The sequence below is a fragment of the Palaemon carinicauda genome, chromosome 11 (genome assembly GCF_036898095.1).
Source record: "Palaemon carinicauda isolate YSFRI2023 chromosome 11, ASM3689809v2, whole genome shotgun sequence".
Taxonomy (NCBI): domain Eukaryota; kingdom Metazoa; phylum Arthropoda; class Malacostraca; order Decapoda; family Palaemonidae; genus Palaemon; species Palaemon carinicauda.
Window position 1 is genome coordinate 83,409,151 of NC_090735.1, and position 26,918 is coordinate 83,436,068.

A 26,918-nucleotide genomic window follows, 5' to 3' on the forward strand; every position below is an offset into this window, starting at 1 on the left:
AGGGAATGATACTGCTGTAGTGGTTATGCTGAATATAGTAGGTACATGATGTCACTACTTTAATAGCCTAATCTAGTAATACTATGCTGTCTTGAGCTTATTCTCTTTAAAACGCATGATTTAACAAGATAGTTATAATGGCTGTTGGTAAATGGTTTTGGTTGCCTTGATGTACTTTCCCTATTAAATTTAATCTAAATAGCCAGAATGTATTTAATTAGACCTTAAACAGGCTCACACCGACACCCCCCACCCCACCCCCAAGCTGGAAGGGGTTGCTTTGCTTACCCGTAACTCAAAGGGGCCCCGCCAACCTGAATAGCCTAGGGCCCGGAGACTTCTTAATCCGGCCCTGTGTATACGTACGTAGTACAGTACTGCATCCAATAATATTCTTTGTTGCAAAAATCACATTTCGAATACTGTAAGCGTACGAGAGAGAGAGAGAGAGAGAGAGAGAGAGAGAGAGAGAGAGAGAGAGAGAGAGAGAGAGAGAGAGAGAGAGAGAGAGAGAGGCGTAAAATAGCGTACGTAAATTTTTATTATTATTGTTATTATTATTATTATTGTTGTTGTTGTTAATAAAATTATTATTGTTATTATTATTATCATTATTATTATTGTTATTATTATTATCATTATTATTATTATTATTACTGTACAGTATTATTATCATTATTTATCATTATTACGGTATTGTACTTAATCTACGTACGTTCATTATGCGCGGGGCATCTTCTATGAGTAACCAACGCATCATAGTACTGTAAGACGGGTTGTGATTGGTTCAAGCGCTGATAGATGACGAATCAAAACTCAAGTTTTGTTATCTAGCCTGTGATTGGTGTTTTGCCCGCATCTTCTACCCGCAGCATCAAAGTTCTCGCGGGGCTGGATCGTTCACTTTCTCTTTCCGCGTATTGCTGAGTAGACGTTCTTAAGTTTGTGAAGTTTAATCTGTGCTGTGTGCGACTGTTTTAAGTTGAACTTTTTGTTGAACTTTCTGTTAAATCCTACTGTACAATGCCTCCCAAGCGTTCTGCTTCTAGTAAGGCTGGTAGTGAGCCTAAACGCCACCGAAGGATGATGACGATAGCTGAGAAGATTACGCTTCTCGACATGTTAAAAGATGGTAGATTTTGGCATCAACGAATCCACCGTTCGCTATATCAAAAAGGACGAGGCGAACATTAGAAAGACTGCTGCAATCATCTTTAGCAGATCAGCGAAGCGAGTCGTTACAACGCGTAATAAAACGATCGTACGCATGTGGATTGCCGACTGCCGGAAGAAGAACATAGCGTTGGATACGAACACCATCCAAACAAAGGCTTTGAGCTTATATGAGAATTTTGCTGCAAAGGAACCTAAAGACGACGACGGCAACCATGCTGAAGATGATGATGATGCAGATGATCCTCAACCAGGGACATCCACTGATTCCCAGCCTCAGAAACGTTTTTCCGCAAGCAAAGGATGGTTCGCGAAGTTTCAGAAACGCTTCGCCCTGAAAAGCGTTTCCCTGCATGGGGAGTCTGCTTCCGCTGACACTGCCGCTGCTGAAACTTACGTGAACCAGACTTTCAAGAACATTATCGCTGAAGGTGGATACAAGCCGGAACAAGTGTTTAATATGGATGAAACCGGCTTGTTTTGGAAGAGAATGCCGTCGCGAACTTTCCTGTTCAAAGAGGAAGCCAAAGCCTCTGGCTTTAAGGCATTCAAGGATCGCGTTACCCTCGTGATGTGTGGCAATGCTGCTGGATTTTTGTTAAAGCCGGGGTTTATTTATAAGTCAAAAAATCCTCGCGCTTTGAAAAATAAAAATAAGAATCTCCTTCCCGTGTACTGGATGCATAATCAAAAAGCATGGATTACGAAGATGCTGACCTCCAACTGGTTCCACCAGTGTTTCATCCCGCAAGTCCATGAATATCTCTTAGAGAAGGGCTTGCCATTCAAGATCCTTCTCCTTATGGATAACGCTGGTGGACACGCAACTGACCTGTCGCGTGAGGGCGTTCAGGTTGAGTTCCTGCCACCCAACACCACGTCATTAATTCAACCGATGGACCAGGGGGTTATCAGGGCGTTCAAGGCCCTCTACACGAAGAATACCTTGGCGGACCTCGTTGCGTGTGTGGATGCTGCCCAAGATGACGAGGATGAAGATTTCAACTTGAAGGCGTACTGGCGGCAGTACACCATAGCCAAGTGCCTGCAGAATATTCAGAAGGCACTTCAAGAGATGAAACCTGCAACCGTGAATGCGAGCTGGAAGAAGCTGTGGCCCGATATTGTTTACGACGACAAGGGATTTACTCCGTCGGAAATCCAACACTCTGCAATACGGAAATCTGTGCAGTTGGCTGCCATAATTGGAGGTGACGGGTTTGGCGACATGACGACTGAAGACGTCGACGAGTTGTTGGACTGCCATTCCCAGCCCCTAACTGACGCAGACCTCGAAGACCTGACGAAATCGGCAAGTGAGGAAGAGAGTGAGGGTACCCAGGAAGAGACCCAAGAAAATGTCGAAGAAACGGGCTTAACATTAGAACGGCTTGCCAAGTTCTGCAACCATATGAAGGAGGCGAAAGAAATGTTACAAGAGTGGGACGAGGATATGGTTCGCTCGATGCAATTCTGCAACAAGATCGACGAAGACATGACTCCCTACAAAATGCTCTTGGATCGAAAAAAGAAGCAGCGGCAACAACTTCCGATCACAATGTTCTTCCAGCCTCGCAAAAAAGAGCCAGTTCCTCCTGCTAGTACGCCTTCGGAAGAAATTGAAGAAGTTTCCCAGGAAGAAGTTGAAGAGGTGTCCCAGGAAAAGACACCTCCTTCTGAAGAGACGTAAAATACTATCATTGACTGCACAGTAGAACACATCATCAGCTTCATCATCATCATTTCTACTGTGCAGCAAATTCATCGCCATCACCATTCAAGTTTTTCTTCAACTTCTTTCGTGGTGAGTACAGTAACAATCTTTATTTTTTACTTTAACCTGTTTTATAGTTTAGTAATGTACGTACTGTATGCATTGAGTTAAAGGGAAGGTTTTAAAAGTCTACATGTTGTAACCTATCATATTTTTTTTGTTTAAAATTTACATTTACGTACGTAAAACAATCTCTCTCTCTCTCTCTCTCTCTCTCTCTCTCTCTCTCTCTCTCTCTCTCTCTCTCAAATTGTTTTCCTGCTTTGCTACGTACAAGTACTGTATAATTTATATTTGTAAGGTAACATATTTTGTAAATGCTTTTACTGTAAATACTGTATGTACTGTATCATTATTTATCACTATCATCATGCGCGTTAAATGCCTTGTTTGTTCTGAGCGTGGTTGTTTACTGAGCGTACACGCCGTCGTTTCAGGCGGCGTCATAAAGAAAAAGATTTCATTTGGAAGTCCTAAGAAAAATACATAAACTAAAACATTGGTAATAAAAAAATCAACATACAGTACTGTATAATCAATATAATCGATGCAAAAACTAACCTATACATATATGTGTACACTAAATGAGTTTGTTTCTTCATTATGATCAGAGATGAACGTAAACAAAACATTGGTTGCCATTTTTTATCGTGCTTTTTAGGTGTTTAGGAAACGCATGATATAAAATCGCCTTTAATATTTGTGCCTGTTTTAGTTTAGGGTGCTGTAGTACATGCATTAAGTGTTCTGTACATTAAAGGGTGGTTTGTTAACAGTACTACGTACAAGGGAAGGTTTTAAAAGTCCGAATATACATGTTAAATAAATAGGTAAATATGCTGTCACTACTTCGCGGATTTTCACCTATCGCGCCCGCGTCTGGAACCTATCTACCGCGATAAACGAGGGTTCACTGTATATAGGTATGTGTTCGATTTTCCTGCGATTGCCACTTTTTCGTTTTTTCCCATTTCTTTCAAAATTACTACGTACTAAGGAACTATCACAGAGTAATGATTCCTCTAGATGTTTATTTGTCGGAAAATTTTGTTTACTTCTTTTTTGATTGAATATCATCATTTTTTTTTTGCTAAAATGATATTTTAATTATAAAATAAATTTTTGAATATACTTACCCGGTGAATATATAATAGCTGCAACTCTGCGGCTCGACAGAAAACACACTCAAAAAACTCGCGAGCGATCGCAATGAAGGTTGCGGGTGTGCCCACCAGCGCCAACTGTCGGCCAGATACCACCCTTGTATGTAAACAAAATCTTCAATTCTTCTCGTCCCGCTGTGTCTCTATTGGGGAGGAAGGGAGGGTCATTTAATTCATATATTCACCGGGTAATTATATTCAAAAATTTATTTTATAATTGAAATATCATTTTTAAATATTTAACTTAGCCGGTGAATATATAATAGCTGATTCACACCCAAGGAGGTGGGTAGAGACCAGAGTTAATTATGTTTACAGCGTATAAGCTAAGAGTTTTTTCATTTTGACAGTTATCAATATAACAAAACCAAAATAAATAGGTACCTGGTAAGGAAGTTGACTTAGACGATTACTCTGCCTTGTAAGTCTGTCTTCCTCACGGAGCCCAGCGATCCTCTTAGGATGCTGACAGACTCCCAGGAGCTGAAGTATCAAGGGCTGCAACCCATACAACAGGACCTCATCAAACCCCTAATCTGGGCGCTCTCAAGAAATGACTTTGACCACCCGCCAAATCAACCAGGATGCGAAAGGCTTCTTAGCCTTCCGAACAACCCATAAAACAATATTAAAAACATTTCAAGAGACAGATTAAAAGGATATTGGAATTAGGGAAGTGTAGTGGTAGAACCCTCACCCACTACTGCACTCGCTGCAACGAATGGACCCAGTGTGTAGCAGTCCTCGTAAAGAGTCTGGACATCTTTTAAGTAAAATGACGCGAACACTGACTTGTTTCTCCAAAGAGTCGCGTCCATAATACTTTGCAGAGATTTATTTTGCTTGAAGGCCACGGAGGTTGCTATATCTCTAACTTCGTGCGTCTTAACCTTAAGCAAACATCGGTCTTTCTCATTCAAGTGAGAATGAGCTTCTCGTATTAAAAAAATCTGATAAAATATGACAAAGAATTCTTTGACATAGGCAATGAAGGTTTCTTAACTGAGCACCATAATGCCTCAGATTTCCCTCGTAATGACTTAGTACTAGCTAAATTGAACTTAAGAGCTCTAACAGGACATAATACTCTTTCCAGTTCGTTGCCTACAATCTCTGATAAGCAAGGAATATCAAAAGATTTAGGCCAAGGACGAGAAGGCAGTTCATTTTTGGCCAGGAAACCAAGTTGAAGTGAACAAGTGGCTTTTTTCTGTAGAAAAGCCGATGTTCTTACTGAAGGCATGAAGTTCACTGACCCTTTTAGCCGAAGCCAAGCACACTAGGAAAAGTGTCTTGAGGGTGAGATCCTTCCGGGAGGCTGAATGTAATGGCTCAAACCTGTCTGACATGAGGAACCTTAGGACCACGTCTAAGTTCCATCCAGGAGTTGCCAAACGACGTTCCTTAGAGGTCTCGAAAGACTTAAGGAGATCTTGGAGATCTTTATTGTTGGAAAGATCTAAGCCTCTATGTCGAAAGACCGAAGCCAACATGCTCCTGTAGCCCTTAATCGTGGGAGCTGAAAGGGAGCGAACCTTTCTCAGATGTAAAAGAAAATCTGCGATTTGGGCTACAGAGGTACTGGACGAGGACACAGATGCTGACTTGCACCAGTCTCGAAAGACTTCCCACTTCGACTGGTATACTCTAATGGTAGAAGCTCTCCTAGCTCTTGCAATCGCACTGACTGCCTCCTTCGAAAAGCCTCTAGCTCTTGAGAGTCTTTCGATAGTCTGAAGGAAGTCAGACGAAGAGCGGGGAGGCTTTGATGGACATTCTTTATGTGGGGCTGACGTAACAGATCTACCCTTAGAGGAAGACTTCTTGGAAAGTCTACCAGCCATTGAAGTACTTCGGTGAACCACTCTCTCGCGGGCCAGAGGGTAGCAACCAACGTCAACCTTGTCCCTCCGTGAGAGGCGAACTTCTGCAGTACCTTGTTGACTATCTTGAATGGTGGGAATGCATATAAGTCCATAAAAGACCAATCCAGTAGAAACGCGTCTATGTAGATTGCTTCTGTATCTAGGACTGGAGAGCAAAAGATTGGTAACCTTTTGGTCAATGAGGAGGCAAAGAGGTCTATGGTGGGTTGACCCCAAGTAGCCCAAAGACTCTTGCCCACGTCCTTGTGGAGGGTCCATTCCGTGGGTATCACCTGACCCCTCCGACTGAGACAGTCTGCAAAGACGTTCAAGTCCCCCTGGATGAATCTCGTCAACAGGGAGATGCCTCGAATTCTTGACCATAAGAGAAGGTCCCTTGCGATCTCGAGCAGCGTGAAGGAGTGTGTGCCTCCTTGCTTGGAGATGTACGCCAAAGTTGTGGTGTTGTCTGAGTTGACCTCTACCACTTAGTTTCGAAGACGCTTTCTAATATCATCAAGGCCAAGTGGACTGCTAATAGCTCCTTGCCGTTGATGTGCATGCTCTTCTGACTTGAGGTCCACAGACCCGTCCAGGGTCGCACCCCAACCCAAACCCGACGCGTCTGAGGACAACACGTGGTTTGGGTTCTTGACTGCTAGGGATAGTCCCTCTCTCAGACTGATATTGCTGTCCCACCATTTCAGGCAGGCCTTTATTGGTTCGGAGACTGGGAATGATACCGTCTCTAATGTCTTGTCCTAGTTCCAGTGAGAGGCTAGATGGAACCGGAGAGGCAGAAGGGGTCGTCTCCCTAGTGAGACAAACTGCTCCAGGGATGAGAGAGTCCCTACGAGACTGTTCCAACTCCTGACTGAATAAACGTTAGTTGGGACTTTTAGGTTGACCACAAGTCCCAACTACCTGGCCAGACTCAACGTCCAATGTAGATCCTGCAGACAGCGAAGGCTGGACGATGCTCTGAGAAGCCAGTCGTCCAAGTACAGGGAGGCTCGGATCCCCGATAGATGGAGGGATTTTGCCACATTCCTCATGAGCCTCGTAAACACGAGAGGCGCAGGACTGAGGCCAAAGCACAGGGCTCGAAACTGGTACCCCACATTCCTGTAAACAAACCTCAGAAACGGTTGGGAATCCGGGTGTATAGGAATGTGGAAGTATGCCTCCTGAAGGTCGAGAGAGACCATCCAGTCGCCTTCCATAAATGCTGTCAAGACAGCCTGGTAGACTTCATCGTGAAGTTTGTCTTGACAATGAACACATTGAGCGCACTTGCCTCTTACGTACTCCTGCAGTGAACATGGCTGCCAAATCATGGAGCCATCCCTGAGGGACTTGTTCCTGCAGAGAACGTGGCTGTCAGATCATTGTTTATGCATGACATAATTGTACAGCAAAACTTCAAAGGCTAGAAAACAGCTGTGAAGTTGACCTGTAAAATCTTGGAGCGTCTCATGGCCAAGCGCCAGGGAGAGTCTATGAGGTTTGAGAAGTCTATCTGGGCAGAGGCAGGAACTCCCAAGCCGAGAACTTCTCTCGTGTCATATCAGACTCTCGCTCTATAAGCCAGTTTAAAAGAAGGGAAAGCAAAGGCTGTATCCCCCAAACTCCTCCTGGTGATAAACCAGTCGCCTAGCAAACGTAAAGCTCTCTAGGAGAGCGAGAGAGCACTAGCTTATAAAACAACGGCTTCGAAGTAGCTAGGCCTAGTGTAAGCTCTGACGTTTAGGCGAACGAGGAGCAGCAGTTACAAAAAGATCCGGACAAAGATCCTTAAAAATCAGCATGATTTATTTAAAGTCCATAGAGGGCTAAGCAGCTTTAGGCTCCTCTCCGTCTGACAGAGTCCTCAAGGGAATATCAGTAGGAGGGGGAACAGCAACTTCCTCATCTGAAGGAACCTTGTCCGATAATAGCTGAGTCTCAAGCAAGGGAGAGACCTACCGTGGTGGCAATGCTTTACAAGCAGAGTCCACACGCACTGGTGCATTAGTAGCGGACCAGGACGCAACGTCATGTAACTGCTTGACAGTCTGTGAACTGTCAACAACAACAGGTGTGAGAGACCAGGACGCAACGTCATGTAACTGCTTGACAGTCTGTGAACTGTCAACAACAACAGGTGCGTGAGGACGCACAGCGTCCACTCGAGACTGCTTTGACCGCCTAGACTGAGCAGTCAAAACAACTCTAGAATGCAGAGGTTGACGCTCAGCGTCAAAATAAGTCAACTCCGATTGTTAGCGAACGTCCTGAACGTCAACAGGAGCATCAGCAAGTGGCCTAACGTCCAAATGTGGCTAAAAATCCACACGAGACCGCATCGAGTGTGGTTCTAAACAACCTGACTGACGTGACCTAGCTACGCCAACGTCAACAGGACGCACAAAGGAACGTTAGGATGGCTGAAAGCCAGGATCTCGATGAGAGAAACGGCTAGGCTCAACGGACTTATCGGCAGAATAGTCTTCCATAAGGGAGGCAAGCTTATTCTGCATGTCTTGCCGTACAACCCATTTAGGATCAACGGGAATGGTAGCGGTAAGAGACGAGGGTAACGTCTGTGACCGCAAAACCTTGCCTACAAAAAGACTCTCGGAGTCTGTGTTACGCTTTTGTTAGGCAGCGAGCAGTCTTCCGATGACTGCATAGGGTCAGAGCTGTCCTAATGGTTAAAACCAGGACGCTGGACCTGTCCTGAAAGGACTGACTTTCGCTTAAAGGGCCTCGAAACCTTGTTTCACGGTTTCTTATGCGAAAAGCCTTCGGATGACGAGGAGAAAATCGTCTCTCTCGCCTTATGGTAGGGGTGATCTTGGTAAGATACACCCGATACCATAGAGGGAACGTCTGTTCGCTGATCAAGGCCTCTCGAACCCATAAGTCGTACGACATTACTTCTCCCCTGGGCTTGGGAGCTTGCAAGAGGTCCCGGACTAGGCGAACGACAGGCACGAACAGACGAACCCTCGGTCGCAATACTGATAACACTTTGCGCAATATCACTTTATCACTACGATTTTCTGTTTTGCACTTATTTCACTGAAATCGAATCTTTTAACAATTCACATCAGGTATGAATAAAACTGATTTCTACCTGAAGCACGCAATTCTACCCTCATCAAAAGGTTGTAATTGCGAAATCAGTCGTATAATGCAAGCACATTAATACCAGCAAAAAACAGTAAACATATTTTAAAATAAAAAATTCAGTGGCTGGGGAAGAGACTAAACACTAGTTCATTCAAAACTACGTTTTCAATCTCTCACCGTACATTGCCTTGGGACGAGAATAAAAAACTAAAAACGTTTTATCCCTTCTCCCCGTACAGAGACTAGGGACGAGAGTAACTCGAGAACAACGTTACCCGCTTGGGACGAGATAAAGAACGGAACGTTTTCTCTCCTCTCTCTCCCTCCGTCTCTATCTCTCTCTCTCTCTCTCTTGATTTCGCACCTAAGAGAAGAGCCCACTTACGTTTCGTCAAAAAAACAGGTTGTTTGACCAAAGGAAAAAATTTAAAGGTTTTTCAATTAAAAAGTTCCTTTAAAATAGAATTTAAAACATTTAAGCTTTGAAAGAAGAATGAACAAAACGTCAGAATCGATTTACTCTTTCTGCAAAGTGAAACCGTGATACTCTCTCTCTCTATCGTAACGATAGAGCGCAAACTGCGTAGCATAAATAAACTAAACGTTAGTTCATCTTTGAAACAGTACGAAGACTATTCAAAGAAAATCTTTCATAAAATATCTATTAAAAAATATTCATTTAATAAGTTTTAAATCATTAGCTCTTTAAAAGCTATTTACGATTGAAAGGGCTCAACGTTGTTTAACTTCGGTTTCCAAGTTAGGACCGCCTACTCTCAGGAAAGGTCGCATATAAACAAATCATTAAAATCTATTTTGATGTTTATTATAAATGGAAAGCTAATCGAAGAGGCCTAATAAAGGCGGTGAGATATAAAATATATAGAGGAAAATCTATAATTAATTTATAACGTGATAAGATAATTGCTAAAAGCCTAAACACACTTCCGCCTAAGGGAAGGGTCGGCCATTTAAAAGTCAAAGAAAGTCCATGCTCTCTTTGTCATCAAAAATTAAATCTATCCAAAAACGAGTTCAAGATTTAAGATGAAGATAAAACACCTGCACTGCGAAAGCTCAAACCAAAATGAAGTACTTCACCAAATATGTTGAGAAAACTCCAGGTTCTACAGCGAGTATTGATACGTCTTGTCGTCAACGTCGACAGAGAAGAATTGAAGGTTTTGTTTACATACAAGAGTGGTATCTGGCCGACAGTTGGCGCTGGTGGGCACACCCGCAACCTTCATAGCGATCGCTCGCGAGTTTTTTGAGTGTGTTTTCTGTCGAGCCGCAGAGTTGCAGCTATTATATATTCACCGGCTAAGTTAAATATTTAAAAATATTATATTGTTTTACATTTTCTTTTTTTTTTCGATTTTATTTCCCTTCAAAAAATTTTTTTTGGGTCAGAATTTCAATTTTATAGTCGTAAAATAATCGACAATTATCCAGCAACCCACCATACAATTTTTATGCATATCCAAGAATAATTAGATTAGTAAATAACACCTTGAAATTGACATACCCTTCCTACATTTCAAGTGGCAGATTAGGGAGTCTGAGTCAGTGTGGTTGGCGGCCATTTTGTGGACATATCCGAAGCGTAAGTTGCCCTATCTATATATATTCTTGTTCCCTATAGAATTTGTGATATTTTGGTATATTTTTACCTGCATAAATATCATATTATATATTAAATATATGTATTTTTTTACGAAATTTCTAAGTACTCAAAAAATTACCTTTAGATATGGCCCCTGATATAAATGTAATTTACAAAATAATGAAGATTTTTTTACATATTTCTATTTTAGGATAACATGTTTATTCCCTAAAAAAATTAGCCACTTCCTATTTCATTTGGGTACCCAAAAAAATTTATGAAATTTGGACAAATTTTTTTGGCCAAAAAAAGTTACCCTTTTTTTCTCATTTCAGATCTTCACCTCCATAGGTCTGACTTCATCCAAAATACATCAAGATGTGGCCTAAACATTCAAGAATCAATTCCTAAAAGGATTTGTGTATATATGTATAAACTTTTTTTTTATGAATTTTTATGTAAGGTCTTTTTTTTCTACTTAATTATTTAAAATATTTATAATGAATAGTTTTTTTTCAGATGAGTAGTATTTATCTTTACAGTTGTTTTAAGCATTCTTTGAAGTTTTTTTTTGGCAAAAGAAAAAAGGAGGTTACTGCAAAAACTGATTTTTCAAGAATTTTTTTTGGCGTCGGGGTCGCGCGCGTCCGAGTATACCCTTAAAGGGGTGTCCGAGGAGCGTACCTATTCAGGGTTAACTCTTTTGATTTTTCTAAATTTCTGGATATAGATTTTTTATGGGACTTTCAACCTTTTTAACTACTTTCATTTGTTTCTTTATCTTAGAAGTAGAGATATAATTTTTGTCCGTGTGGTTTGGCAAGTTTTTCTTCAGAACCATTGAAAAAGGTTGCACTGGTCTTATCTGTTTTTCAAGAGCTTTTTTACGAGCCTCTTTAAAAGCAACCCTTTCCATGGTCCTAATGGCCTGAATTACTTTTTCAAAAATAAACTCAACACAGCTTTTAGATGTAGCTGGGTGTGCTTCCCTACAATGTATGCAATAAGGGTTTTCTATGCACACTCCTTGACTACTTTTTCCACAGTTGGCACAAACAGCTGGCTTATTGTTTAGTTTTTCCTTACATTTCTGGCTTAAATGGCCATACATTTGGCAATGATAACATCGCAATGGTGAAGGGATATATGGTTTTACCTTCAAAGATAGCCAATCAGCTTTTAAAATATTTGGTAATCTGCATTGATGCAATGTTATAATTAAAGTAGCGAGAGGAATACGTTTTTCTCCAACTCTCTTTCTCATTCTGACTATTTTACCTAATCCTTGATTTTTCAGTTCATCCTCAATTTCTTTTTCCTCTATTTCCAGCAATTCTGGAGCATATATCACACCTCTACTCTGGTTGAAAGTAGGGTGCGAAACGCATTTTACACTATGACCATTCAATGTTGTAAGTGTTTTGAACCTTTCACCTTGTAATGGGGATAGCGTCTCTATCAAGAGACTTTCATTTCCCTGGGGTAGAATTTTTGGCTGCCCTCCACATAAAGTAACTATTTCCCTATTAGCTTTAAAAACATTTACATGCTCATTTCTCCCATTTCCAAATTCTAAGATAAAATTTTTTTTCATAATTCACTACTTCATAGTGACCAGGTAATATTTCTACTTTTCTATATCTTTCTGTACTGTCATCATTTTTCACTCTCTCTCTCTCTTCTTCTCCAGTGTTTCATTATTCACATGATGTGAATAAGGTTCTAATGTAACAATATTAGAACCCGAGTTAGAGCTGTCTGTACCGAGATCCATGTTTGCATTTTCCAGGTCGTCAACAGAGGGGTGGCTTTTTTTGGTATGAGCAAGCCGGGTTATCCACCCCTTATCGGAGGATGTCAGTCCTCCTATCCCATGTGGCCCCACACGAGAAGAGGCTTCAGCGGGGCCCACTTCTCTATTAGAGAGGGGCTGCCTCTCTTTAGGTGGACGTACACTGGTCAGTGGGGGTAGTTAGCCCCTCCCACCATATCGACCCCAATGCCTGGCGTCACCCATTACCCACAAATATGGGTGACTTACAACCGGATCACATGAGCCCGACTCTTAACAGACTTAGTCTGCACCCAATGGGGTCTGCCAAAGGGTGATGGCATCTAAATTGGCGCAGGTTGAGATGGAATGCCATCCATCCCACACTGTGCCAAATCCAAAGCAGCAGCCAAAGTATAATCGAATAAGTCGTCGTCAAGTTCAAGCCCAAAAGGAAGAGATGGGAGAAAAAAAGAAATAATCAAAAGGAAAAAAGAAAGGGCTGACTGATTTAGTTGGATCAACAGTAGGGCACCGAGGTCCACTGTTCATTAGAGCCCCGCTGCTAATCCCTAAGCCCCCCATCCTCATCAAGGCTTCAGCAACTGGGGGCCAAGAGGTTAACTATTGTAATTGTTCAGTGGCTACTTTCCTCTTGGTAAGGGTAGAAGAGACTCTTTATCCATGGTAAGCACCTCATCTAGGAGAAGGATAAGACAAAATCAAATTATTGTTCTCTAGTCTTGGGTAGTACCATAGCCTCTGTACCATGGTTATTTTGAAGTTTTATCCTCTGGTTATTTTCAAATATTCATAGTTTATATATGAAATATTTGTTGTTATATTATTATAATTCTTAAACTTCTAGTGCTTTTTCCTTATTTCCTTTCGTCACTGAGCTATTTTTCTTGTTGGAGCCTTTGTGTTTACAGCATCCCGATTTTCCAACTAGGGTTGTAATTTAGCAAGTAATAATAATAATAATAATAATAATAATAATAATGACCGTAATCTGATTATTTGCTCTTAATGGTAGTAAATGAATCTGACTGGATGGCTAATCCCAGATCATCTGTACATAAAAATCTGCGGATATCTCTATACTGAGGTTGCCCATTTGTAAAGATGTTGAATAGCAGGGGGCCAACACAGACCCCTGTGGGACGCCATTTTTTTGTTTTCACCATATGCTTTTCCTACCATCTACAGTATTTCAACAAAGATAAGTCTGTTTCTCCTCAGTGACTGGATGATATGCACAATGCTCGAGTTGCGAATAACTTTGGCAAGTTTCAAAAGAAGCAACCTGCGGTTCACAGTGTCACAGGCTGCTAACAAGTCAAGAAATATTGCACCTGTGATTTTCCCAAGGTCAAAGCCATCCTCAATATACTGAGTAAGGCGAAGTACCTGGTAGCAGCAGGTTCTTCCCGCCCTGAAGCCACCTTGATCTGGTGTCAGTTGTTTCTTGACTATGGGAACTATGCACGCCATCAGCATCCATTCGTACAGCTTGGTCAAGATGCAGTGGAGAGATATCACTTAGGGATCATTGGGTCTTTACCAGTTTTTAGTAGGGCTATAACTTTAGCTCTTCTCCATAGTTTTGGGATCTGGAATGTTCTTGCAACGTTGTTAAGAATTGCCAATACCCATAATTTAGTCCTGCTACCGAAGTGCAGTTTTATCTCATATGTAATGGCCAGCCCAGCAGATTTTCCAGGTTTAAGCTGTTTCATGGCTTCTTGGAGCTCTTCAACAGTGAATGGTTAAAACACATTATATTCTTGCATAACACATTTCATTTTGCCCTTTATTCTTTTGAGAAATCCTCGTTCTTTGTTATACAGCTTTGTATTAAGTAAGAGTTGTTTAGCTACTGCGTTGGGTGTTCCTGCAGCTCTTTTTGTTTGGGTGTTCTCATCCGTTGTTCAGTTTACTGATGGTTTTCCATTTTTTCTTAGTTTTCCATTTTTTCTTACTGTTCCGAATCATATCTGTGCTGGTTTTCAGTTCTTGCCCTCTCTCTCCTTTTTTTCATTGGCTACAGAGGGCAACAAAAGCTTTCCTGGTTCAATGGTGTCCTGGGCAAATGTGTCTTAATTGTATGCCTTTATACATATAATAATTGTAAATCTCTTTACCTTTGGCCTCCTTTACACAGGATATAATTATTTCTGCTTTCTCTTGTAAAATGTTTCCTTGACATTGTCCATACAAGTTTCTTGAAAAGTTCATAGTTTTTTCTGGTTATGGTTTAACGTTTTATTAGCTGACTAGTAAATATCCATCCTAACCATTATGAAGGGACAGCACCAGAATGTGATAGAAAAGTTTACTTTTTAATATATAACCTAGAGGGAGTTCTAATCATCCTTAACACAAAGAAAGGCATCTCAGATATAAAAGATTCATGGAAATAAAAAGATTACTGTATCCAACTAGAAGAGGTTTTTATTGTTACAAAGAAGTCAAGGTAACAATAAGAGTGAAAAGGAATGAATGAGAAAGTGCTTACTTGTGCTCATAAAGTGTTTAATACTAGATACTTCAAAAAGTTCAAGTGTCTGGTATTTTTCAATGTGATGCAATAATTTATAAGTAAATACACAGGTTACCTGATTGAACAATAAAAATCTACTAACCTCCATCAGACTGCAAAGTTTTATTTTCTTCTTGTTCTGCCTCTTCCATTAATGGAGCAAGAACAACACTGTACATTTCTGCCTGTTCAATAACGACACCTTGAGATTCTGGCGCATTACTTAATAGATTAGGAGAATTAACAGACTCACCCATCTACAAAAATGTAAAGAACATATGAAAAGTATATTAGTATCTTTAAAAATTTCAACTTTTATGTTTGGATATAACCAGATGAGCTTTTAAATATTTAGTGAGCAAAAGATATCAAATCTCTAATATGAAAGAAGAAATTAAAGTTTCATCAGCTCATCCATGCAGAACAAAGTACTACAAATGCAAGTTCTCTGCAGTTTTTTTTTTTCCCTTTCTTTTGATTGTCTAAGGGACTGCTTTACTTTTATACATTGTATGAGTGGAAACAATGCGGTAGAAGAAAATCCTCAGATGCTCATAAATATAATCCTCAAAATAAGCTTACCTGAGATTGAATTATGTTATTCAGATGGTTTCGATATGATGCATTAATTTTGTCAAATATCTGACCTAATGACACCAACTGTCTTGACTTCACAACTTGTCGAACCACTGATAATACAAGAGGCTTGGCTTGAAAAGAAAAAACATTTTTAATTTAAAAAAAAAAGTGAAATATAACATTCTACTTATCTGCATAAAAGAAAAACATGCACGCATGATAATGATATTAATGTCAACAAAATAATCATTGACTACAATAAAAGCTTAAAGTACAGTACAGTGAAACCTATTGACAATACTGATTTAATTGATTTATAGATTTCTATAAACTGAAACAACAGTTACCTCAGTCCAATAGTTAAAATTATTATTAAAACATAAAATGAATATCTAAAAAAATTAAACATTTGATCAATCCATATATATTTTCTAAATACAGGTACTGTACATCAATGTTTTATATTTATATACTGTAATACAAAAACATGGATAAAGTCTAACATTTTAAGCATGAAGGAAACCATTTTTTTTTTAACAAAATCCACCTGATTTATGAACAGCATCCTATCAGAATACATCTATTGCAGCATCAAAATATATACTCCATTATGAGCATATGAAATTTATAAAAATAATAATCAACGTCCTTTCTCACATTTTTGCAAATATCAATGGCATTTATGAAAGACTTTAAGGTGTTAGCTGAAAACTTTTATATCAACTAAGATTTTGACTGATTCTGTAACATATAAATACTCAATATCTTCACTAAAACAAACTAAAATTAGATAAACTCTTACAGCTATAAGATCTAAATAACAGCAGTGAAAATATTCATAATAAATATGTATTTTCTAAATAATTACCAAGTATTCATTGTGCTATATGATTTGAGGCACAGAAAATAGTTACCTAGCCACTAGGTGGTATTGCACAAGCTCTCATACTATGTTATCTATTCTCCTCATTGGTTGGAGTCCACTTACAAGTATGTACTTGGGTGGTATCTAATGAATAGCCTATTTGGTAAGTATTAAAATTATAAATTTCATAATGAAAATTTGTATTTATTTAAATAAAACTAGCCCAAATTAATAGTGCCAAAATAACACTAAACTGGATGGTGGGATAGTGTTTATCTTATTGGGAATGATAAAAAAAAGTCCAATACTAGGAGACTGAAAATCAAATTAAATATTCATAGAAGGATTAAACCTATTTAAATAAATCCCTATTGTTTTGACTTGTTGCAACTGTTAGGTTGCTGAAAGGGACTTGCAAGGTTACAGAAATACAAAGGAACTGCTTATCCTCTATACGGTATTGCTAAGCTACCTGTAGGTACTAGGTTGGCCAATGCACCAGCCACAAATTGAGATACTACCGCCAGAGAGTTATTGGAACCTTTCACTGGCCAGAGAGTACTACATTGGATCCCTCTCTCTGGTCATGGCTCTTTTTTCCTTTGCCTGCACATACCGAATACTCTGGCCTATTCTTCCCACATTCTACTCTGTTCTCATACAATTTAGGGAACAACCAGAAGTCACAAAATGTCATGTTTGGAAAGTTGGGAGGATGGTGAACAAGTGGAGTGTTGTTATTGGGCGGATAAGCTTGGATCAGGTGGGCAGAATGAGCAGGGAAGGCTTTTCAGTTGAAAGAGGAAATTGTGAGAAATATGATGGCACAGCTCTAAAACATTCTAATTTCGACATTCCAGAGATGTTACGAGCAGTGGCAGAATAGCTGGGGAAAAGTGTTCGTTCTCCTAAGGTGAGTACTTTGAAGGTGTTTGAATAAAATTTGTGAAATGTAGACAATTCTTTTCTTTATGGACTAAGGTTGGATAACTTCTGAATGGACCTCACATATATACTCTATGTATACAGTGTTTAATATACAGTACATATATATATATATATATATATATATATATATATATATATATATATATATATATATATATATATATATATATATATATATATATATATATATATATATATATATATATATATATATATATATATATATATATATATATATATATATATATATATATATATATATATATATATATATACAAATTTCATGGTATGGATAGGGAAAGAATGGTTCAAAATGTCCTTTTTTATTATTCCCAACATTTCGTGATTCTTAATCACATTGTCCAGGGCTACAAATAAAACATATACAAAAGAATTAAGAAACAGTTAAAATTTTTTACAAATTCATTCAAAACTATAAAAACCAGTTAAAATTTAAATGAAAATTAAAAGGAAAAAATGAATAAATGAATATACATACATCAGACAAAGTAGTGGAACCAACCTCGCAGAAGCGTAGTGAGAAACTGTATGTCAACAAGAGTTAGAAAACAAACCAAAGAAAACTATGACAAATACAACTGAATAGAAGAAGCTTGGGTATTTAACGACGGAACTAGTCGTTTGATTAATATGGATTCAAGAAGAGGTAAGTCATAGTTATTTGACACTTGACCAATGATGGTAAAATCTTTGTTTTCAATATTTTGTTTGCACATTCCAGCATGAATCCGAATGTTAGAATGTTCAGGGTTGGATATTCTGCAACCAGTTCGATAGCTAACACCTCTATGGGAATCAATTCTGACCTTTAACAACCTCTTGGTAGATCCTACGTAGGTCCCAGAGTTACACTTTGGGCAATTATATTTATATACAACACCAGAGGACATGTAAGGACTCAATCGATCTTTGAAGTGGAAAAGCGAGCCAATAGTGAGAGGGTTCTTAGGGATGAGTTTAACTTCCACAGCTGGGAAGTGTTGTTGGATAATTTCTGTAAACTTTTTCTTTAGGAAATCCTCATGAAGAAAAGGAAAACTCACATAAAATTTTAGTTTAGGAACTTTAAGTGTTTTTGGAGTCTGAGCCCACTTGTCATTCAATAATCTATTAAGAAGTTTAAAAAATATTTTGGTGGGGAAACAGTTTTTCTTAAAATATTCACATAGATAAATAATTTCAATATGGAAAGATTCCGCACTAGAGGTCAAAAGGAATGCTCTGTGGAGAAGAGTAAAAATAGAATTAGTTTTAAAATTATGAAAACAAGAGCTATAAAAGTTTGAACCTAACCCAGTGAACGTCTTTTTTTCTAAAAATCGTGGTTTTCGAAAACTTGTTTGTAGTAAATATAGTCTAAAATGTTGAATTATTCTGGTACAAATGCAAACCCATGTCCTTTACATAGGGTAGATTTTACAATGAAGCTGGAGTACACGGCCGTTGAAATTTATAACTAGGTGTAAACAATTCGACCGGTAGTTACCTGTCAGAAGCGGGAATGCACACCTTTCCTCCCTGACTCACTGATTAATCACTTTGATTTCAGCCGGTGGTGTAAATGTATGTTCTCACCTCTGCTCTGGGGTGCTTGCTTGCGCTATCCTCTTTTCTCTTTTTCAGCATGTTTGGGCGTGATTGCTTCAGCGAGGATGCCGGATACTCTGGGTTGTCGGGCTGTAAGTGTGGGACCTTTATAACCAGGAGCAAGACCGATCTTACCTTTTGTTCCCGGCTTAAAAAGAACACTCCTGCGACGACTGCTGGAAGTAACCATCCTCCTAGTGCGAGGCATAAGGCAGGATGATGAGAAATAATTCCAAAAGGGATTCTTCACCTTTGGGGGGTCTTCCTCGAAGTCGAAGAAGTACCCCCTTCTCTCCTGATCCCCGGTACACTACCCACTGTCTCTTCCTATTCGGCCTCCTTCAGAGCATGCTTCGGCATGAGTGGTTGCTCTTTAACTTTAAGGCAACCTTCGATGCATGCAGAACATTCCCGTTTTCCCTAAAGAAATGGGAAAGCCTTCCTCTCAAGGAGAGTCTGATAACCAGTTGAACGTGTTACATCTCTTGTGGCCTTCCTTGAGCTTGAAGAGCTGACCCTCCAAGGATAGGCTGGTGAAGGTGCTGGCTCGGGGGCTAGGCAGAAAGGAGTTTTTGTTCCTGCCAACGGTGCCATTGGCTTGTCTCCATCCAGAGACAAGAAGAGAAAGTTTCTCCTTCTTGGTCTCTTGCCCTTAGAGCTTAGCACCTCTTTCAGAGGGGCTCCACCTGAAGAACCTTATGTTAGAATCTCCCTTGGGAGAGCTCCTTGTGCATGCTCCCCCTCGGGACAATACATGGGCATTGAACAACTCATCTCTCAACAAGTGCGTAGACATGCCTGCCCACCTGCTGAGCCTGTTGGCCCTTCAGAGCTTGATGTAGGACAGTTATTTCTTGCAATCTTCATGTCTTCAAGCCATTATCTCTCTCTCTCTCTCTCTCTCTCTCTCTCTCTCTCTCTCTCTCTCTCTTTACTGATAGGTGTTGGTAGTCAAACTTAAGAATATAGTTCATCCCAAAGAACCACAAAGAGGTTAAACTGGACAGAATGAAGTTATACCGTCAAAGCAGATAATGATGGTTACTGTGTGCAAGATCACTGCAAGTCAATCCTTGAACTTATTTACGAGAGGAACATATAATGCTATTCTCTGTCAATATATAAGGTTATTAGGCTACGGTTTTGAGATATGTAACACATAAGGTAGTTGATACTATACAACGTATTTCAGTTTGTCGCATTATATTATGATAGGCCTGTATGCCATAAATTTATTTAATAATATAACACATCAATAATGGGTACGCTATGCCAATAAGCATTATTCAAATGTTAAACAAAGACAAAGCGAGTTTTAAGCGTTAGATGTAATAATTTATCAAACGTCCACGAGAGTACTACAGGAAAAATTACTCGGCAGCAAGTCTTACAGCTAAAGCCTAGGTGCATTGAGAAGGCAACATATAGGGGCATTATTATTGGAATACAGTATCTTTGTTTGGATCCAGTCCAAGTAATATTTCTCGACAGCTTGGTATCTCTCGTAACACCGTTTATCGTTGGTTAAACCGATTGGAGGAGGAGGGTTATCTTAGTGATAGACCCAGTCCAGGTGCCCCAAAGGCGAGCAAACAGACACCCTCAATGAGTTTGAGAGCAATCACTTCAAGAATTCGGAGGCAGTTAGTAAGCAGTTACATCTACACGTCTCTGCATCGACTGAGAGGATAGGCCTTCATGAACAAGGTATTCACCATCGCATTCCTGCTAAGAAGGATAAGTTGACCGAAAGGCACAAACGGCTGAGACTCCAGTTTGCCCAACAATATGTTGTGTTGATGAGGGGTTAGATTTCTGGGGACAGTTCATCTTTTCTGATGAGAAATACTTCTCGTCAACAAATCATGGAAAGCTCCATTGCTGGAGAAAGAACAATACTAGGTAAGTCATTGGGACCTGTAACGCTGAGGTATAAAGAAGCGGCTCCTGATCAATCAATATCCATTTTTCTTAAAGAGTAGTTTTGGTGGTTGTGATGTTTGGGACAGATGTATGTTTCGAAGGCATTGTTGTGATTCACAAGGGACGAAATGGGTACGCTATGCCAATAAGCATTATTCAAATGTTAAACAAAGACAAAGCGAGTTTTAAGCGTTAGATGTAATAATTTATCAAACGTCCACGAGAGTACTACAGGAAAAATTACTCGGCAGCAAGTCTTACAGCTAAAGCCTAGGTGCATTGAGAAGGCAACATATAGGGGCATTATTATTGGAATATCTTTGTTTGGATCCAGTCCAAGTAATATTTCTCGACAGCTTGGTATCTCTCGTAACACCGTTTATCGTTGGTTGAACCGATTGGAGGAGGAGGGTTATCTTAGTGATAGACCCAGTCCAGGTGCCCCAAAGGCGAGCAAACAGACACCCTCAATGAGTTTGAGAGCAATCACTTCAAGAATTCGGAGGCAGTTAGTAAGCAGTTACATCTACACGTCTCTGCATCGACTGAGAGGATAGGCCTTCATGAACAAGGTATTCACCATCGCATTCCTGCTAAGAAGGATAAGTTGACCGAAAGGCACAAACGGCTGAGACTCCAGTTTGCCCAACAATATGTTGTGTTGATGAGGGGTTAGATTTCTGGGGACAGTTCATCTTTTCTGATGAGAAATACTTCTCGTCAACAAATCATGGAAAGCTCCATTGCTGGAGAAAGAACAATACTAGGTAAGTCATTGGGACCTGTAACGCTGAGGTATAAAGAAGCGGCTCCTGATCAATCAATATCCATTTTTCTTAAAGAGTAGTTTTGGTGGTTGTGATGTTTGGGACAGATGTATGTTTCGAAGGCATTGTTGTGATTCACAAGGGACGAAATGGTAATTAGTAATTAATTTTAGTTAATACTAATTCAAAGACAGTTATGTTCACCAAAACTATCATACTCTACTTATATTGCTACAATTCCTTCTTGATATTTCCTGGACTATGAAATATTAGTTTTAACTACATGTAGCCTGTTTGAAATACATAAGTGGTTTTGACAATTTGCTGAATATTTTTTTCTTTTATAAGGAGCCTAAAATATATTTGCATTTATAATATCAATGTTAAAGATAATCAATAGAAAATGTATTTATTACTAATAATTTTTCAGTCTTCTTGCCGTAAGTTTAAATTTAGACTAGGTATTTATGATAAAAACCTATTATTGTCCATCTTAACTTTGTTTTATGTTTTATTTCCACAAAGATACGAGGAGGAGAATATCTACATGGAGGCTTGGAGTGGACACGTTACAGCCAACTGCTGGGGATGGATTCAACTCTACGGTATGGGAGAGTTTAGCCATGATAGAAGAAAGGTTCACTGCCGACAAATATTTAGAAATACTGGATGAGGAGATGGTTCAAACAGTAGCTTCGTATGCCCTCCCGTATCCACAAAGCATAGTTTTTATGCAGGACAATTGTTCCATTCTCACGGCCAATATTGTTAATAGGTGGTTTGATGAGCAGAGAGACATGAGCTACTGCAGTGGCCCAGTTAACTTAACCCAATAGAAAATATGTGGGCTTGCATTGTGAATGCCTGTGATTCTGAAGAAGAAAGGCCCTAAAATCAGCTTAGGCAGCATGCTGAAAGAGAGTGGGAAGTGCTTCGAAGGAGGCCACAAATTATACACAACCACGTAGCATCAATGCCCCCAAAGGCTACGAAGTGTAACGGATAATATGGGGGTTGGACTAAATACTAACTCGTATGGCTGTTTTCATTTTGATTTACATTAGTTTCGTTTTGACCTTTGCCATATTAATGGCATTTACAAGAATATTTCTTGTTTTATTTTGCTTATACTGTAACATATATATATATATATATATATATATATGTATATATATATATATATATATACATATATATATATATATATATATACAGTATATATATATCTGTATTTCTTACCTCTTTCACGTACTTAGTCTTGATTATATATGTATTATATTTTTTTATATAACTATTATTGTATTAGTATATTATACAATGGACCCGTGTCTGGAACCAAACATATAATATTATATACATTACGGCTGGCAAGCTATGTAACTTTTCGAATTCCAGACTCACCTGTTTGCTTTTACATTAAATCTGTTATACTTGGAAATATTAACAACCAAACTCTGAGACAGTTATATGACTCCCAGTCAGCAATATATAAAAAACTGAATATTCAAAGGTATCTTAAGTACACTCAAAACAAAACTGGGTAATTATTCTTAGGACTTATTCAAAACCACCTCTTACATTGATTCTTTAACAGGATACGAGCGAATATGAAATAAACACTGATGATTGAAATAATACACTCTTTACAAAAATAAATATATTTTATACAAATTACAAAACTTTGAAAAGAATTTACATAAAACAAATAAATCACTCAAAATATCAAGTCTGAACAAAACTTAGATTAAGACAAAAATGTTACAATCTAGAAATTATATAATTACTTGACTTGAAATATTAAATCTGAATAAACCTTAGAAAAAGACAAAAGAAATAATACTTATGAAAATTATACAATCACTTGTTTCACTTTAAATTAAATTTGAATACGATATTCAAGTTTGATACTTAATGAAAATAGATAACCAGATCACTATACAAATACCTTTCATCTTACTACAGGGCCAATTACAAAACTTTACAAAATGTCAACATTCACCCAAAGACAATAAATTTAAAATCACCTTCGACTTCTTTCGTTACATTTCAACACAAGATTTACGTTGGGGCACAGAATCACTTTGGAGAGGACACACTATAGGTACTGAGAGAGAGTGTGGGAGGTATTTTGGCTCTTTCACAGGACGGCTGCTTTTCTACTGCTACCCTGGGGGGGGGGGGGGGCATCTATAAGACTTAGCTACTTCCACAACATTCCAGGTCTGAGATCTGGAAGCGTGGGGGTTTGCCTAAGGGCGTAAGGCTGCCAAAGATTACGCTCTCGAACGTGTACTCACGCAATGCGAGACGGCTCTCTCTCTAAGCTAGCAGCGCCTACCCTTTGTCCTAGAAAATAATACAAAGTTAAGATCTAACCCTAGGATTTTCGGGAATCTTCCAAAATGTGTGGCCAAATATAAGAATTGCGTACTTTCTCTCAAACATGACCCTAACTCATAAAAATATAAAAAAACATTCACATAGACCTTGTTTCTATCTCGTATGGTCACATAACACTCTCAAACCAATTATGTAAGACTTCATAACAAAAATATGTGAAATAAAAGGTTAATTCTTAAAAATAACGTAAATTTACATATATTGCCTTGAATAAAAAATGAAATTAACGATGAAAGTCTTACGTAATTTACATACAAAACTTGAGTCTACACGAGAGGAACTCTTCTTACGGGCTGGCTGTTCACCTCTTCAATACACATATGAAAACATAAATAAAATACAGGAATAAACTACTGTATTTATTCTACACTATACCAGCTTCATAAGAACAACCTTTTTTATTCAGTTAAATACTAAATTGAATTAACTATATCTTATTTTTAACTTTATACTCTACATTTTAATTTGTCTATTCAGTTTTTCTCTACTTTTATTTTTTATTCGCTGTTATTATCTATTTGTTTATCCACTGTTATTCTCATAAAATAGTTTATTGATCTGTCATTCTTTATGTATTTATCTACTTTTTCTATTTGTATAAAATGGCTAATAATTTTTGACACTACACTGCCAATAAAAAAAAAATAATTAATTAATTTACTTCTATGCTATTATTTGACCTTCAATATTATGTAACATATAACGTAATAGAAACACTAAGAATGACTAAAATGACTGCACTGAAAAAAAAGGAACAACAGTTGTGAACAATATATCATCACTCATGTATTTGAGTGAGTTATATTTCTTTTCTTGAGGTCAGGCTTGAGAAAGTGCACAGTTGCCAGTCCTTGTCTTATTCCCCATTAATAAGAATTGTGATCTACACCATTATTAGGAAGTGACTGCTTTAGAGCTATGAAGAAAGTAAATATAAAATATGAATGTTTATGTTGGACTTACGCATATTGCAGTAATGCTCTCCAAGGGCTTGCACCCACTGATATTAGTCTTAAAAAAAGCCATAAACTCTATCGATAAATTATAATAATTCATTAGGTAAGGATTTGCCTTGATATCACTATGGTCAACGTGATTTGGATCTTAGAGGCAATAATTTCTTTACAACTGTGGCTTAAAAAAAATAGCATAATTCGCAGAAACCTTTCTTTACAAATGATTGTGGAAGAGGAATGAAGAAAAGCCAGACACTTATTCCAAAAGGGTAACGCCAACAACCACAGAGCGAGAGGGGCCGAAGTTGTGTAGAAATACCACGATAAAAGAAGTTTTCCTTCCTTTATAGCTATAATGTTAACTATTTTACAGTAGCTTCCACATTCACACGATGAGTGCTATTTAACTTTATTTTATAATTTGATGATAATGATTTTGGTCACAGGTTTAAATGTTTATCAACTTTAATTTTGCTGAACAGCGACATTGTAGAGCGACGAGACGTCTCCTTAGCTCCCCATGAATTGTACCGGAATAAATGCTGGCAACTATACTATGAGGTCTCCACAGACTTTCCAAGGGGTTTGACTAATGCCACTCAGCATAGGGGTTATTATTCTTTAGCAGGGCTAACCAATGAAATTCAATCTATAACTTCATTTGTAATCTATACATAAATTGAGCCTGTACCTCAAAACTTACATCACAATGAATACTGACCAGCTTAAGTGAAATAATTTCATTATAGCTGTAATTGTTCATAATTCGTTCTGAAACAAAATCATTTTAAGTGAGAAGTTATAAAATAAATCAAAAAGGCATTTTTAAATAAATGACAGATTGATTGAAGCTATCTATGTCATTCTGCCTTGTCACTGATGTTTACTACTACATCAATTGCTTATCATTTGTACTTTAATCAAAATTTTCAAAACTTTACAAAATAATGTAACTACAGTACATACCTTGTTGTCTTCTTAATAAACAGTCAACTAATTGACTTTTGTCTTCAACAGCTTTAACCAAATTTTCCAGGCAAAGACGTAAATGCCACATACATCCAAGTCTTGCATCTATTACAATATCAGGCTGTGGAAAAATATTTTCAGGATCACAAAATAATGTATGAAAATCACACCAGTATTTTAATTTTCTGAATATTTATCAACGATATTGAATTCTAAACAACACAAATCTAATCATGTATAGTTTCAATCTAAAAAAAAATAATACAGTTGAAACATTATTTTATTTTAAGGCAACAAATACATGCCTAATATAGACATAGGCTTCTAACTGAAGTAAGTAACATTACACTGTACACCATTAATATAAAGACCTAGCTACCTGAAGGGATGAGAGATTTCCATTAAATGGGGCATGACCTCATTACCATATTTCCATTATCTCATTGAATATTACCCAAATTCATATGGCAATTCTAGTTTACTCAAAATTACAAATAAAAACCACAACAACCAATCAGGTCCCTTTACCACAATACTACATAGATATAAGTTGAACGGCGATGTCCGCCCTCTCGTATGCAGGCCTGTTCTACCAGTATAGTGAAGTCTTCCAAATCTTGGAATCAAAGATAGACCACAAATGCCCTTGTTCACTCTGATTTTATATGCAGTTTTTAGACCCCAAAACGGTACAATTTAATATGTTTTGCCTGACACTTTCTCAGGAAATTTAGGTATGCTTTACATGCTTATATGCTTAAGGACACAGCCTTGTTGGCAATAAGGCCAAATTATTAGCCATATAACTAAGGCATCTCACAAACGTGTATGACAAACAGAGCTGTCAACCCCTATTGATGCCCATGTGGGAGATGACTAAGTTGGGGTCCAGGCC

General features: G+C 38.3%; 1 protein-coding gene across 1 annotated transcript in view; it reads right to left on the reverse strand.

Moving 5' to 3' along the window:
• The window catches only part of Bulli (regulator of MON1-CCZ1 complex protein bulli), a 392,783-nt gene that overhangs the window by 295,886 nt on the left and 69,979 nt on the right, over positions 1-26,918 (reverse strand). Inside the window, exons 5-7 of the mRNA XM_068382333.1 lie at positions 26,021-26,144; positions 15,591-15,718; positions 15,112-15,265 (exon numbers count right to left, since the gene is read on the reverse strand). Coding sequence (XP_068238434.1) covers positions 15,112-15,265; positions 15,591-15,718; positions 26,021-26,144 — 406 coding nt within the window. The remainder of the gene's footprint in view (positions 1-15,111; positions 15,266-15,590; positions 15,719-26,020; positions 26,145-26,918) is intronic.